A 13,313-nucleotide genomic window follows, 5' to 3' on the forward strand; every position below is an offset into this window, starting at 1 on the left:
CCCTCTAGGAAATCCGAGTCCACCTTGTCATAAGCTTTCTCGAAATCCAAGAGTAGTACTGCCAGTCTCTGCCCACTGTGCTAAGCCCACTCTGTCGCCTCAAAGAAGGTAAATACATTGTCTAGGATGCTCCTATCCAGGACAAAGCCTGTATGTGTGTCATGAATGATATATGGAAGCTTAGGGCGTAATCGCCTACCAATCATCTTTGCCAGTGCCTTATAGGCCACTGACAATAAGGTGATTGGTCTCCACTGGGAGAGCTCCAACCGGTCTCCCCCTTTGGGGAGAAGATTGATAAGGCCTCCCGAGAGACTCCCTGGCATCTGTCCTGAGGTGAAGATCTCCTGGAAAGCCCTCAGTAGGGGGTCCTTCACTACTTTCCAGCAGGTAGTGAAGAAGGCCTTAGAGAGGCCATCTTCCCCCGGGCATTTCTGCCCATCCTGTGTATGGAAAGCCTCCTTTAGTTCCTTCTCTGTGAAGGGGGCTAGGAGGGAGTGTCCCATCTCCTCTGTGACAAGGGACGGGATGTGATCCCATACCTGCTGTCTACATCTCTGTCCTCTAGCTGAAGCTGTCTCCTGCTGGAAAAGGTGCGTGTAATAGTCGGTGGCAATCTCCATTACCTCATTTGGGCTAGAACAGGTCCTTCCATATTGATCCCGAAGGCTACGTATCTGCTCTCCCGCGATGCGGGGCTGGTGCACCTGGAAGAACTCCTTGCACATCGTGTCCCCCTTCCGTGCCCAAAAGGCTGCTGAGGTGCGGAAAGAGAACTCCGAATGCCTGTCCTCTAGGCCAGCAATGGCTGCACGCATGCGCACCTTCTATGCGTGGAGGGTGGGATCCCCTACTGCCTCCTGCAATAATCTTTGCGTGGCTGCAAGGTCCCGCCAGAGTGCTCTCTCCTCCTCCCAACACTGCTGCCTGGCCTGTATGGCTGCCTCTTGGCAGATTCTGCTTGACTCGACTAGCACCTCTCTTCTATTCGGTCCCTCCTGTCCCACTCTCTGGTCCAAATCTGCTCTATGTGTCTTGTCACCTCCTCCCTCCTATAGATCGAGTCAGGGATCCGACAGGATCGTGTATCTAGGGCGGATGCTGGGGGGTCAAGTGTCAGGAGAACCGGGCAATGATTGGATAACGTGGTGCCTGCCAACTGCTCAATCTGGCCTCCACGAGAGCCTCCCCACTCTTCCACATAAAACCTGTCCAACCTCTCCAGTAGGACTCCACCTAGCCGCTTGTATCTCCAGGAGAAGTCCAACGACCTCTCCCTCCTGTGGAAGGCAGGGTCTTTCCAGGCATCACGTGCTCCGACTGCAAGCAAAAAGACCTCCCATGCCTCCTGCTCCTCCCTAGCCATGCCTTGGTAGTTTCTTCCTATGCCCTGCTGGTCCTCCAAAGCCTCCTGGTTGTTGAAGTCTCCTTCAACAATCCAGGAGTCCACCTCTGGGAGTCCAATTGCAATCTCCACCCAGAACTTGTTGCGTGCCCTAACCTTCGTAGGGGCATAGACATTGAGGACTCCAATACACGAGTCCCCAATATCCAGTCTGATCCATAGAACCCTTCCTACCACTATCGTCCCGTGGTCTCGTACACAGGTGGTGAGACTCGGGCCAATAGAGGTGCATATGCCTCCATTCTTGCCATGGGCACCTATGGCGTGCTCCTAGTAAGTGTGCGAGCTGCCCAGAAGTACCTTCCCAACCCGCTGAGCTTGGGTGAGGGTGAGCTTGTGCTCCTGCCAAAGTAAGATGTTGATCTGTCCGGCAAGGGCAGGCTGCAACTCCTGCTGAACAATCAACTTCCTGGAACCGCGTGCCCCATTGTAGTGGAGACTGTTCACATTCCAGGATGCAAGATGTAAGCTCATGGGGAAACCTGTGACTGACCGAACAAGCATCTGTTTGGTGTGGATGCTGCTGATGAGGAGGAGAGACTGTGAGGCATGCAAGTACGCTTTGCCGCCAGTCTGGATGGTGAACTCCAGCCCCCCATGGTGGCCCTCGGTCGGACCTTAGGGATGATAGATGCTCCAGGTGGTACTATCAATGTATCTATCAGCCATGCTGAAAATTGCAACTCTGTACACTGGTAAAAACGGGCCGCCTATGCCAGGGGCCACTCGATCACGTCCCTTGGAGCTCTCCACTGTGGAGGGGCTCGAAAGATAATGCTCAAGTGTGGGACCTTGGCACCAGCCCACCAGTTAATGTCCATCATGCAACCTGGCCACTGTTGTGCAAATAGTGCTAATCCTTCATTTCCCATCCATTGGGAGATGTGATCCGCCACCCGACTCTTCAACTCCTCCTCAATCTGTGTAGTCGTCCACTCCTCTGAGTAAGAAGATTGAAAAAAAAGGCGTAGTTTGGTCCATCCGGTGGTGCTAGTAGGTGGACCTTGCCCCTCCTTGACTTGCGAACCACGAAGATCCCCACCTCTAGAGGTAGTGGGAACTCTCCGCGCTCCGCAACTCGCAAGTAGGACCATGGGCCATTGCGGAAGAACTCTTGTGGCAACAGCTGCACGTGTCTCGGGAAAGTGTGGCGAGTGGCAGGGGTAGATGAGCTGGTGGCTGTGTGGGACGGGGAAGACTGCTGGTGCGCAGAGGAGGTAGGTGTGTGTGGCTCATCACCTCCTGTGGGAGGAGGGGGGGTGGGTCTAGGGGGGCTCACCTGACTTGGGTGCTGATCAGGGGGGGTGCTCGGTAGGGGGGATGATGGGGGGGGAAGAGGATCGAGGGATGGTGGGATGGATGGAGATGCATGGCGGATGTGGGGGGGGGGGGTGGTGGCCTTGGCAAGGGGGGCTGTGGGCCAAGGTCAGTGGGGGGTGGGGGGTGGGTGAGGGGCCTGTGGGAACTCAGACGAGGCACTTTGTGGCGCGGGTGGAGAATGTGGGGGGCTGTGGAGTACTTTGCTGAGAGGGGGTCGCTCGCCCGCCAACACCCTGCTGACGAGGCTGGATCTGAGGAGCTGGCAGCACCCCCCCTTGCCGTCTCCCTCTTTGTCGTCTCTGGACCCGTGTGAAATCGTCAGTGTCCACTTGCAGACCTGTGGGCGGAGCCGCCTTGGCTTCGAAACGCGTACAAACTGGTGCCTGATGTCCAAAGTCGTGGCAGCGCAGGCACTACCCTGGTTGCCCATTCACAATGACCTGCTGCCTAAAGGAGTGCCTGCCTGCCTCAATCTCTAGGAACTGTGGGATATTCTTGACCTCTTTCACTGCCACCCGTACCTTTGGGACTCTTGCTGCTGTTACTACATCCGCGAAAGACGCGGGAAGAACAGTGCTGAAGAGCCGTCCAAAGTCTTCCACCAATTGGCGATACTCAATTGCCAGGCCGGGGAAAAGAAGGGTGACCGGGTGCCGAAGAAACCTGTTGTGGAGTGCAAATGCCTCCACAGTAAAGCCACTGTACGAAGGGACCATGTATATGATCCCCTTCGTGGACGGATATGGTGAACTGGTGAGTAGCTCCTGAGCTACGTCTGTCGAGCTGAGCCGGACCATGAAGATCCCTTGGCCCAATAGGACCGCCTCCATGATCTGCGCTGTGCCGATGCGCAACGTGGAGTGAAGCCAGTCCCGAAGTAGGGCCCTGGCTGGGGAATGTCCTACTACCTGACCATAAATCACTGTTTCCATTAGCTCCAGCTCCTTAGCTCGGACGGCTAAGAGTTGCTCCTCAGAGAGGACTACGCGCAAGGTGTTTGACTGGGGGGCACTCGCTGAGTGCGCCGGCGTCTGACCATAGGTTTCCATTGCGCGTCCCTTCTGGGAGAACCTACCTATCACGCTGTTGTGCTATTGGAGGGGGAGTTGCTGCAGGGGGAGGGAGAAACTGGAGGGGGGGGGTGTCGATGGCGAAGGCGGGGGGGGGGGGGGGGGGGGAGATTTCTGTTTTCGATGGCGGTGGTGTGACAGTTTGACAAAGGGCTAGGCCTCCAGGCAGGACAGCACACAGGGGGCGGGGGGGTGGAGGGAGGAAAAGATAGGCGGGGGCAGTGGCCAGGGGAGAAAAAACGGGGCTGGGATGGGTGGGACAGGTGCCGGAAGGGGGCAGGTGGGCGTAGGCGGAGGGGGCAGGGCGGGCGCAGGGGGCGCGGAAGACGCAGGCGGTGGTGCAGGGAGCTGGCGATGGGGCCCTGGCGAAGGCGAGGGAGATGGGGCGCGTGGGACACGACGATCAGACGGGGCGGGTGGGGTAGCTTGCGCGACGTGATGGGGAGAGCTCCACAACTGAGGATGATAGTGAAAGTAAGAGTGAAAAAAATAGAGTTCAGAATTGAAACTACAGGAAGATCCTATGCGTGCATGAGGAGGCAAGAGGCCTTTCTACATGTTTCAGACTCTAGCACCTTTTATCATTTGGATCCCTCACATAGTCAGACATTTATCCAGATTGGATTCCTTATTAGCCCTTTTACTAGGCATTCTCCCTAGAGCAGATACCTTGGGAGATTTTATCCATGTGCTTATTTGGGTTTTGGGCTCTATTTTTGACCTTGGTAAAGGTTATCACTGAGAGTTCCCTTAACAGAAGTTCTTTTGCTGGAAAAAAATCCATTGTTGGGCTCTCACAGTTGCAGGTGAGACATGAAGGAGCAAACATATGCTGTCAAAGTCCAGATGGTTTATTGGCAGTCCACTTACGCATCAATATGTAAAATGAGTCTACAGTCTTACTAAATCTTGCTGTCTAGATATTCTAGGTAAAATGCTAGCAATGAGCTCCCATAAGAGTCTCTTGGAGTCCACTTTGTTTGAGTGAGGTCTTGAGTGGATATAGCACTTGTTTGCTGATCTAATATGGAAGGCAATGCTCCCCTAGAGGTCCTCATATTCACAGGCAGGTCCTCTGCCTATGTGACCCAGGCTGTTACATCTACATGCTAAGGACATGCAGTAAACTAATCTCCATGACAAGCACAAATAGTGCAATCATTTTTCCCTTAAGATGGATGGAAGGCTGATATCCGCATATATAATCTCCTAGCATCATTTCTGGTAGAAGTATGTAGATTGCTATTACCATATGCAGATTCCAGCAATGCTTATTGCTTTTAACATCTCTAGTAGAAACTTCCAAGGACCATTTTTGGTGAAGTATGCAAAATTCTGCTGTATGCAGATATACAAAAGATTATTGAATTTCAAAATTGTGTCCCATAGCATCTAAAAAAGTTTAGGATTGTGAAACTTGCAAGGACCATTTTTGGTGAAGTATACAAAATTCTGCTCTATGCAGATATACAAAAGATTATTGAATTTCAAAATTGTCCTATAGCATCTGAGAAGGTTTAGGATTAAAAGGTCAACAATCTTACTGTCTCCAACAGAGTAATTAAAATAGGAAAGCTTGATGCGGTCTCAGTACCATAGCTCTCTGACATGAAGTCATTTTTAAGATCTCTCATATATTATGGACATGCATAGTTTTTGGGGATATCTTCTAAAAGGCCATAATCATACCTAGATCTCCTAGGCAGATCCATGATATAGCTATTCCCAAAGTCTCTATATGTAATCAGTCACCTGTTGACAACTGCCAAAAAAACTTTTGAAACAAGAAAGATGTATGACCAAACATTCTAAACACCAGCAACTAAACATGTTAAGTGTTTTTAAAGAAACCAAAAAAACTGCTGTCCAGGTCTCAACTCTAAAGAAAGTGGTTCCTTCATTATTTGTGTTACATGAAAAATGTTCTGAAGTATGAGCTTGGTCCTAACCTGCCAACATGTGCAAAAAACCAGTCTTTTGTCCAATCACTTTCCCCAACTTTGTAGATTAGGTCTTTTTCTGGATAGATATCAGAATATTGAAGCCAAAGTCCATATTGTCGATATCTGGGATCAGAAAACATGAAAAGGATGAAGTGATTGCACCTTTTTGACTGTTATTTTGTGATAAGAGAAAACAAAGTTGGTGATCTTACTTTTCAGGACTGTCCAGGAATGTATGATTTATGTACTTTGGGTCGGGATCAGGAACAAAGAATTCAGCTGCAGTGCGGTCAGGAACTCCTATCTCCCATACTGTTCTTCCATCCCTAGGTGGGGAAAAAATGAGGTCACCAAGGTCCATCCATGAACCTAAACAGAAGAATGTGAACAAAAGTCAGTGGTGAAGTTTCAGGGAAAAAGTAGGATTAACACCAGGTGCTAAGGTGTATAAAACATGATTAAGACTCATAAAAAATCTTGAATGGGAAACCAGACAAGAATGCTAAAAAAATATCTAACCCTGTTTATTTTCCAAGAGAATGTCTTAGGGATACTAATGGTGAACCATGATATGTGGCAGGAACCTAAAATGGTAGGACAAGATAAAGGTAGCAAGCTTTCGTTCACGGAGGAAGAGCAAGCTAAGTATGGCTTGACGGTAGAAACGAGGGGCTACAGCCAGTTCATATTCAAGCATACCATGAACCTGGAAGACGTCATCATGGAAGAGCCACCCATAAAACGACTCGTGGACCAGTGCAGCCTACATAAGTACATAGAAAAGGTTGGGCAGGCAGTCAACTACAAAAAATGCGCAGAGTTTTTGAGGAGCTTCAATGCCGAAAGGAATTGTGGCATGGTGATTTAGGGTCACTTGAACAAAATTCAGGACTTGCGTGAGCAACTCATGAATGTTGATGAGTACTATTCGGATGCACAGATGATATCTACCACTTTAAACTCATTACCTCCTTCGTACTTGGCTTTTCATACGGCCTTAAACCTCACCATGAGGATTGCCGCATAGCCAATCACTTTTCTTTAGCTAGTGAGTTTGCTTCTAGAGGAGGAGCAAACAAGAAGAAATAGTGGTGTGGATGCTATAGCCTTTGAGCAGGCTTTTATGGCTAAACAGAAGGGCAAAGGCAACCAAGTGAAAAATGCTCTGCAAAGTTCTGGGACTTTTGGCACATCACAGGCAAGTAAAAAACAAGGGGGCATGCAAGTCAAAAAGGACAAATGCCATTATTGCAAGAAGCTAGGCCACTACATCATTGAGTGCAGAAAGCGCATTGCCAAGGAGAAGAAAAAGGAGTTAGAAATGTCTGTTATTGATGCTCCCTCTACTGCTACTGAGTCCGCGTCCTTTGTTGTAGACAGGGACTATTGATTTTACACATGCAGTTATGACACTTCTTGGGCTGATCGATCATTTAGCTCTATTGAGGATGCAAACACTTGGTTTTTTGACAGCGGTGCTTCTAGGCATATTACATCTCGTAGAGATTTATTTGCTTCTGTTAGTGCTGCTCCAGTTGGCAAGTCTGTATAGTATGCCAACAATGCATTATACCTTGTTCGAGGTATTGGGGAGATTGTGCTCACAGCCATTGATGGCTCTATTCTCCACCTATAGGATGCTTTGTTCTTGCTAGGCATAAAGAAAAATTTGCTCTCTATTTCTTCTTTGGCACATTGTGGATTGCAGGTCACATTTGATGAGGATAGATGCATGGTGAGAGACAAAGAACACATGACTTTGGTCTTGACAGACACTTTATGTCATGGGTTTTACGAGTTGGATGCTCTTTTAGTTGATCAGTCAGCGTATTTGACATCCACTCTTACTCTTGCTATGATATAGGCAGAGTTATGGCATGCTAGGATGGGGCATGTGAACTTTGGCAGCTTGATGCTCGTACAGTGTATGCAGATGCTAGATGGATTACCTCTTTAGAGAGACCTCTTGAGCACTTGTGTGAAGGATGTATTTTGAGGAAAATGCATCGCTTTTCGTTTCCCCGTGATGTTGCTTTTAGAGCAACAGCCAGGTTGGAGTTAGTGCATTCAGATGTATGTGGGACTATGCAGATAAAGTCATTGGGAGGATGTTACTATTTTGCGACTTTTATTGATGACTTTACTCGATTTTTCTAGGTCTACTCTTTGGTCAAGAAGTCAGAAGTATATGATGCATTCTTGGCTTTTATTGCACTTGTTGAAAGCCAGTCTGGTTGTAAAATGAAGACTCTCCATTTGGACCGAGGGGGAGAATACAGGTCCTCTATGCTGAATTCTTTTTTGAAGCACAAGGGCATTGTCCATCAATACACTACTGCTTATACTTCACAGCAGAATGGGGTTGCAGAGAGGAAGAATCGGTCACTCATGGAGATGGCCAGATCTATGCTAAAGGCAAAGAGCTTGCCACACAGTTTTTGGATGGAAGTCGTCATGTGTGGTTGACGTGTTTTGAACAGATGCCCCACCAAAGCTTTGAAGAAAATTACACATTTTGAGGCTTGGAACAGCCGGAAACCTTTTGTTGGACACTTTCATACCTTTGGGTGCCTTGCATATGCACACATTCCATAGGTACTCAGAAAAAAGTTGGATAACAAGGTTGTTAAATGCATTTTTGTGGGTTATAGCAGTGAAAGAAAAGGCTACAGACTCTATGATCCTATTTCTAAAAAGGTGTTTGTCAGTAGGGATGTACTATTTGATGAAAAATCAGAATTGTCCTTGGTTGGTTTAGACACATACCAGGCTGCCTGTGATATATTTAAAAGGCTGCTGCCCATCACATTTGGAGATTCAGCTGGAGTTTCAGCAAGTGAACTCAATGTTCAGCCAGCTGCTCCTTTGGAAAATGCAGAAAATCAGCCATTGGCTGATCTGAATATTCAGCAAAGTGCTGAAACTGAAATTCAGCAAGAGCTTATGCACAGTCAGGAGGCAAGATAGATGCCTAGATGGTATTTATAGACTATGAAAGATAGTCATCTGGATGCACCCATGGTTGGTTGTACTAGAAGACAAGCTTGTATGCATGATACTGCACATACCATGGAGTTCGTTATGGCAGCAAGCACCCTTGATGATGAGGAGCCTGAATGTTTTGAGGATGCACAATAGAGTGTGCATTGGATGGCGGCAATGAAAGCTGAATTGGATTATATCACTAAGAATCAAACATGGGATTTGGTGTCTTTGCCATTTGGGAAGAAAGCCCTTGGAACAAAATGGGTCTACAAGCTGAAACGGAATGCAGGTGGATCCATTGACAAATACAAGGCAAGGCTTATAGCTAAAGGCTATGCATAGAAGAAAGGCATTGACTATGAGGAGACATTTGCTCCTACTTCCCGCATGACGACCATCAAGTCTATGGTTGCTTTGGTTGCTCATTATGGATGGATTGTGCATCAGTTGGATAATAAAACTGTATTTTTACATGGGGAACTTCATGAGGAAGTATATGTACATTGGTTTGCAGTTGAGGGCTCAGAACACTTGGTTTGCAAGTTGAAAAAAGCTTTATATGGTTTGAAACAAGCTCCTAGAGCTTGGTATGCAAAGATAGATGCTTTCTTGCTTAGCCAAGGGTTCATAAACAACTCATTTGAGTCTACCCTTTACGTATGTAAAGAGGGGGGATCCATGCTGATAATTTTTCTATATGTTGATGATCTCTTGCTTACAGGGACACATGCTAATTAGATTTCAGCATTTAAACAAAATTTACAACAAACTTTTGACATGTCAGACTTGGGGTCCTTGCATTATTACTTGGGCATTCAGTTCATACATGATGTTAGAGGTATTGGGTTATCATAGTCAAGATACATTGGTAAACTTCTTGAAAAGTTTGGCTTATAGGATTGCAAGCCAATCTGTACACCAATGGAACCTAGACTTAAGTTGTCATTATATGATGACAGAGATTTGTTTGATATACACACATATGCTCCAACAGTTGGATGTCTTATTTACTTATGCAACACTAGGCCGGACATACAATTTGCAGTTTCATCCTTGAGCAGATATATGCATCAACCACGCATTTCACATTGGTAAGCTGTTAAGTGTGTCTTCCGTTACTTGCAGGGTACTAGATCTCTAGGATTGCTTTATGCTAAGGGGGGACCACTGTAGTTACATGCTTACAGTGATTCTGATTGGGCTGGTGATTATGATTCACGTCACTCCACTAGTGACAATTGTTTCTTTCTTGGCTCGTCTTGCATATCTTGGCTTAGCAACAAACAGTCCACTGTTGCCACATCGTCATGTAAAGCTGATGAATACAAGGCAGCTTTCACTACCACAGTTGAATGTGTATGGATTAGACGCTTGCAAGCTGATCTGGATGTATCTGTTACGGAGCCTACTCCTTTGTTCACTGACAGTCAAAGTGCCATTGTAGTGGCACGGAACCGTGTGTTTCATGCACGTACGAAACATATCGAGATACATTATCACTTTGTTAGAGAGAGGCTACATGGAGATGATATCAGCCTTGTCTATTGTCCTACCACAAGTAATGTGGCAGACATCTTTACCAAAGCTCTTCCTCATGATAAATTTGAAGCATTTCGCAATGCTTTAAATTTGATCTCCTTTGGTGGCGGATGATCCTTGTACTCTTGATCACTCTTCACTCCAGGGGGGTTTGTTGGATATTTCACTCACGCCTCACTTATGTCTATGCTCACATAGGAGTGTTGGTGATCAGTAGGACACTGGGGCACTTTTTACTCTCGGTAGGAGAGGTTTTTTCCCCCAGACTTATGGTATTATTTTGTATGTGCTTATGACACACACTTACAGGCACTTACTATGTTCGGGTGTGAACACCCCCTACAACCCTAAGGTTTAAGAGTTGTACTTTGTACTTGCATTCTACGCTCTTTTAGCTGTTGCATTGGGTGTCATGCTACACTCTCATACTGTCTACTGTTTTCTGTGCTAAGCTTCGATCCTACCTTCCTCTCTCACACATCCAACCAATCCTCCTTGGATACGTAAGTAAATACATCACCTCCTTGATTTGCCATGATAAACAATGTTGATCAGAGAGCAAAAGAGCAATGTCCCAAGCTGGACCAACGTGGAAATCTCAGAATTTCTAGAAATTACAGCAAGTACCTTGCTGTAATTAGCAAATTGAAGCACACTTTCTCAAAATTGTCTGAAATGCACATAGTCCAAGGTGCAATAAATGCTCATCAGTACTGTAGATGGAAAAGCCCCAAAATTTCTTGTCCCAAAATGCTTAAAATTAGTCTATTCAGACTATCACAGATGTACATGTGTCAGTCAATGAGCTAACTGCAAAATCCCCAAACATCTGGCCCAAAATGCACAAAATCTCTGCTATAGCTGTGTCCCAGACACGTATTGACTTTGAGATTGTCTACTCGGGCAAAAAGCCCCTTTCCCAGAAGTGAATCTGAATTTAAAAATAATTTAAATAAAATCTTGTACCTTCGATTCTGAGCTGCTAGATTGGTGGATGCAGGTGGAAGTCGAGTTGGAGGTGGGATGGCAGCCTTTGCAGGTGGCGTACTAGGGAGTTGGCTGGCGAGCTAGGCTAGGCGGCTACTGGTGGGTAGGTTTGCAATAGGAGGATGGCGTGACTATGCTAGTGGCAGACAGACAAGTCGTAGGCGGCAGCTAGTCGCAGGTAGGTGCAGGTCCAAGGTGGGAAGGGCAGGTGGGCGCAAGGGTGGGACAACTGAGCTGGTCAAGGTGCTGGATGATTGGGCGACGCCTGCTGACACCACAGGACAGAGGGTGGGAACACGGCGGGTCCTGCTGGAAGTGGACAGGGGGCAGATCTCGTACTGCCTGGTGGAGCATATTGACTGGTGACGCTTGTGGCTGAATGCCAATGCCAAGACTTCTGGAGCTGCGAGCTGGTGGCTCACTGGTGGTGGCCAAAAAGCTGAGCTAAGCAGAGTACTGCTCTAATACCAACTATGAGAATAGGAAGAGATTGAAGCTCAAATGAGAGTGGAGTAGACAGTGTAGAGTGTGAGAGGACGACACCCAAAGCAGTAATTTGAAGTGTAAGGTGCAAGTACAAAGTACAACCCTTAAATCTTAGGGTTGTAAGAGGGTGTTCACACCCAAAGTGTGTGAAACACCATAAGTGCCCAAAATTGTGTAACATAGGCACATAAAATAAAGGGAGTAAATCTGGGGGAAAAAACCTCTTGTATGGAGAGTAACAAGTGCCCCAATATCCTATTGAAGATCATTGACACTCCTTTGTGAGCATAGGCATGAGTCAAACCCAACACGGCTGCAATCTCGTGCGATGTACTCGCTCCATGTGATAGTGGTGCTGGCTCCAACTAGATGACTAGTACCAAGCATTGCTCAGGCGATTCTGGTGCTTGAAGGGGGGGATGTACTACTATGGATGTGGTTTGAGCAAGGAACTAGACGAAGGCTGCAAAGCTGGATGAAGAAGCCAAGGATGCCATGTGTGAAAGAGGGGGATTGGTGGCAGGTTGCTGGCTTGTGGTGGAAGGTCGGGTGGGCTGTAGCAGAAGTTTCTTCTTCTTTTGTAGGCTTGAGTGATGAGAGGAAGGCTTGTCTGGTTGCATCACAACTTATGCTAGCAGATAAGTGCATTTACCCTTGCTAAAGGGATAACTTGTGACCCTCCTCCAACTCTTGACCATGTGGTGAGTGCCTTCTCACCATTGGGAGCATTGATATAGCTTAAGATCTCGTTCATACAGCTGGGTTCACAAAGAAAAGGATGTGGTGTGTTTACATCCCCAACAAAACCCATTCAGGTTGTTGGTATAGCTGGAGCTTCCCTCACATTGCATATATTTGCTATTTAAATCAATGTGATCAACCTGCAAGAAAAACAATCTCTCCATGCAAACTAAGGAAAACCCATTCCATTTCAATTGAATAAACTGAGAAGATCAAGAATGTAATGCCCAAACAGACCATGCAGAATCTTAGCCATCTAACCGAAGCCTCCATCTCTAATTTTTTTGCAACAGATTTGTGAAAAGCCAAATGACAAAGTAGCAGCAATGATATTTGATGAGAAAAAAAGAGAACTTATTCCTACAAGGTCTTCTTCATAAAAATAAATGTAGCACTGTATTAATAAAATTACCCATGAAGGTTTAAAAAAATAGTTCTAAATATTATTAACTGATTGCAATGTACCTGGTTCAACAGTTACAGTTCCTTCGTTTTTGTAATCACCGAGCACACCTGGAACCCATCCATATAGATTGTAATCTCCATATCGGATGTTTTCAATTCTGAAGTATCCAGTCTCATCAGCTTGGGTCCAAAATTGATAACCCTATAGGAAAAAATGATGATTACATGTATAGTAGTGAATAACACCATGATCTTACAACATGTATTACAACAATATACTAAAGTTTAAACGGACATGCTCATAGGTCACAAAATTCCCTAGAGAGGGAACAAAAAATTTATATAAGGACTTGGTGCTCTCAAGCCGACAGCTCTAATGGTAGTCATAGGAGAATGACCTGCTTATCATCCAAACAAATTATACCTCTGTGT

At 46.5% G+C, this 13,313-nt stretch overlaps 1 protein-coding gene across 2 annotated transcripts in view; it reads right to left on the minus strand.

Moving 5' to 3' along the window:
• Positions 1 to 13,313, minus strand: part of LOC148039583 (uncharacterized) — a 118,965-nt gene that overhangs the window by 8,635 nt on the left and 97,017 nt on the right. For both annotated transcript variants that reach the window (XM_087692017.1, XM_087692019.1), the window contains exons 13-15: positions 12,942 to 13,083; positions 5,951 to 6,107; positions 5,745 to 5,861 (exon numbers count right to left, since the gene is read on the minus strand). In XM_087692017.1, coding sequence (XP_087548143.1) covers positions 5,745 to 5,861; positions 5,951 to 6,107; positions 12,942 to 13,083 — 416 coding nt within the window. The remainder of the gene's footprint in view (positions 1 to 5,744; positions 5,862 to 5,950; positions 6,108 to 12,941; positions 13,084 to 13,313) is intronic.

Source organism: Lygodium microphyllum, chromosome 2 (assembly GCF_053477565.2).
Source record: "Lygodium microphyllum isolate KBCC chromosome 2, Lygodium_microphyllum_v1.1.10, whole genome shotgun sequence".
Taxonomy (NCBI): Eukaryota; Viridiplantae; Streptophyta; class Polypodiopsida; order Schizaeales; family Lygodiaceae; genus Lygodium; species Lygodium microphyllum.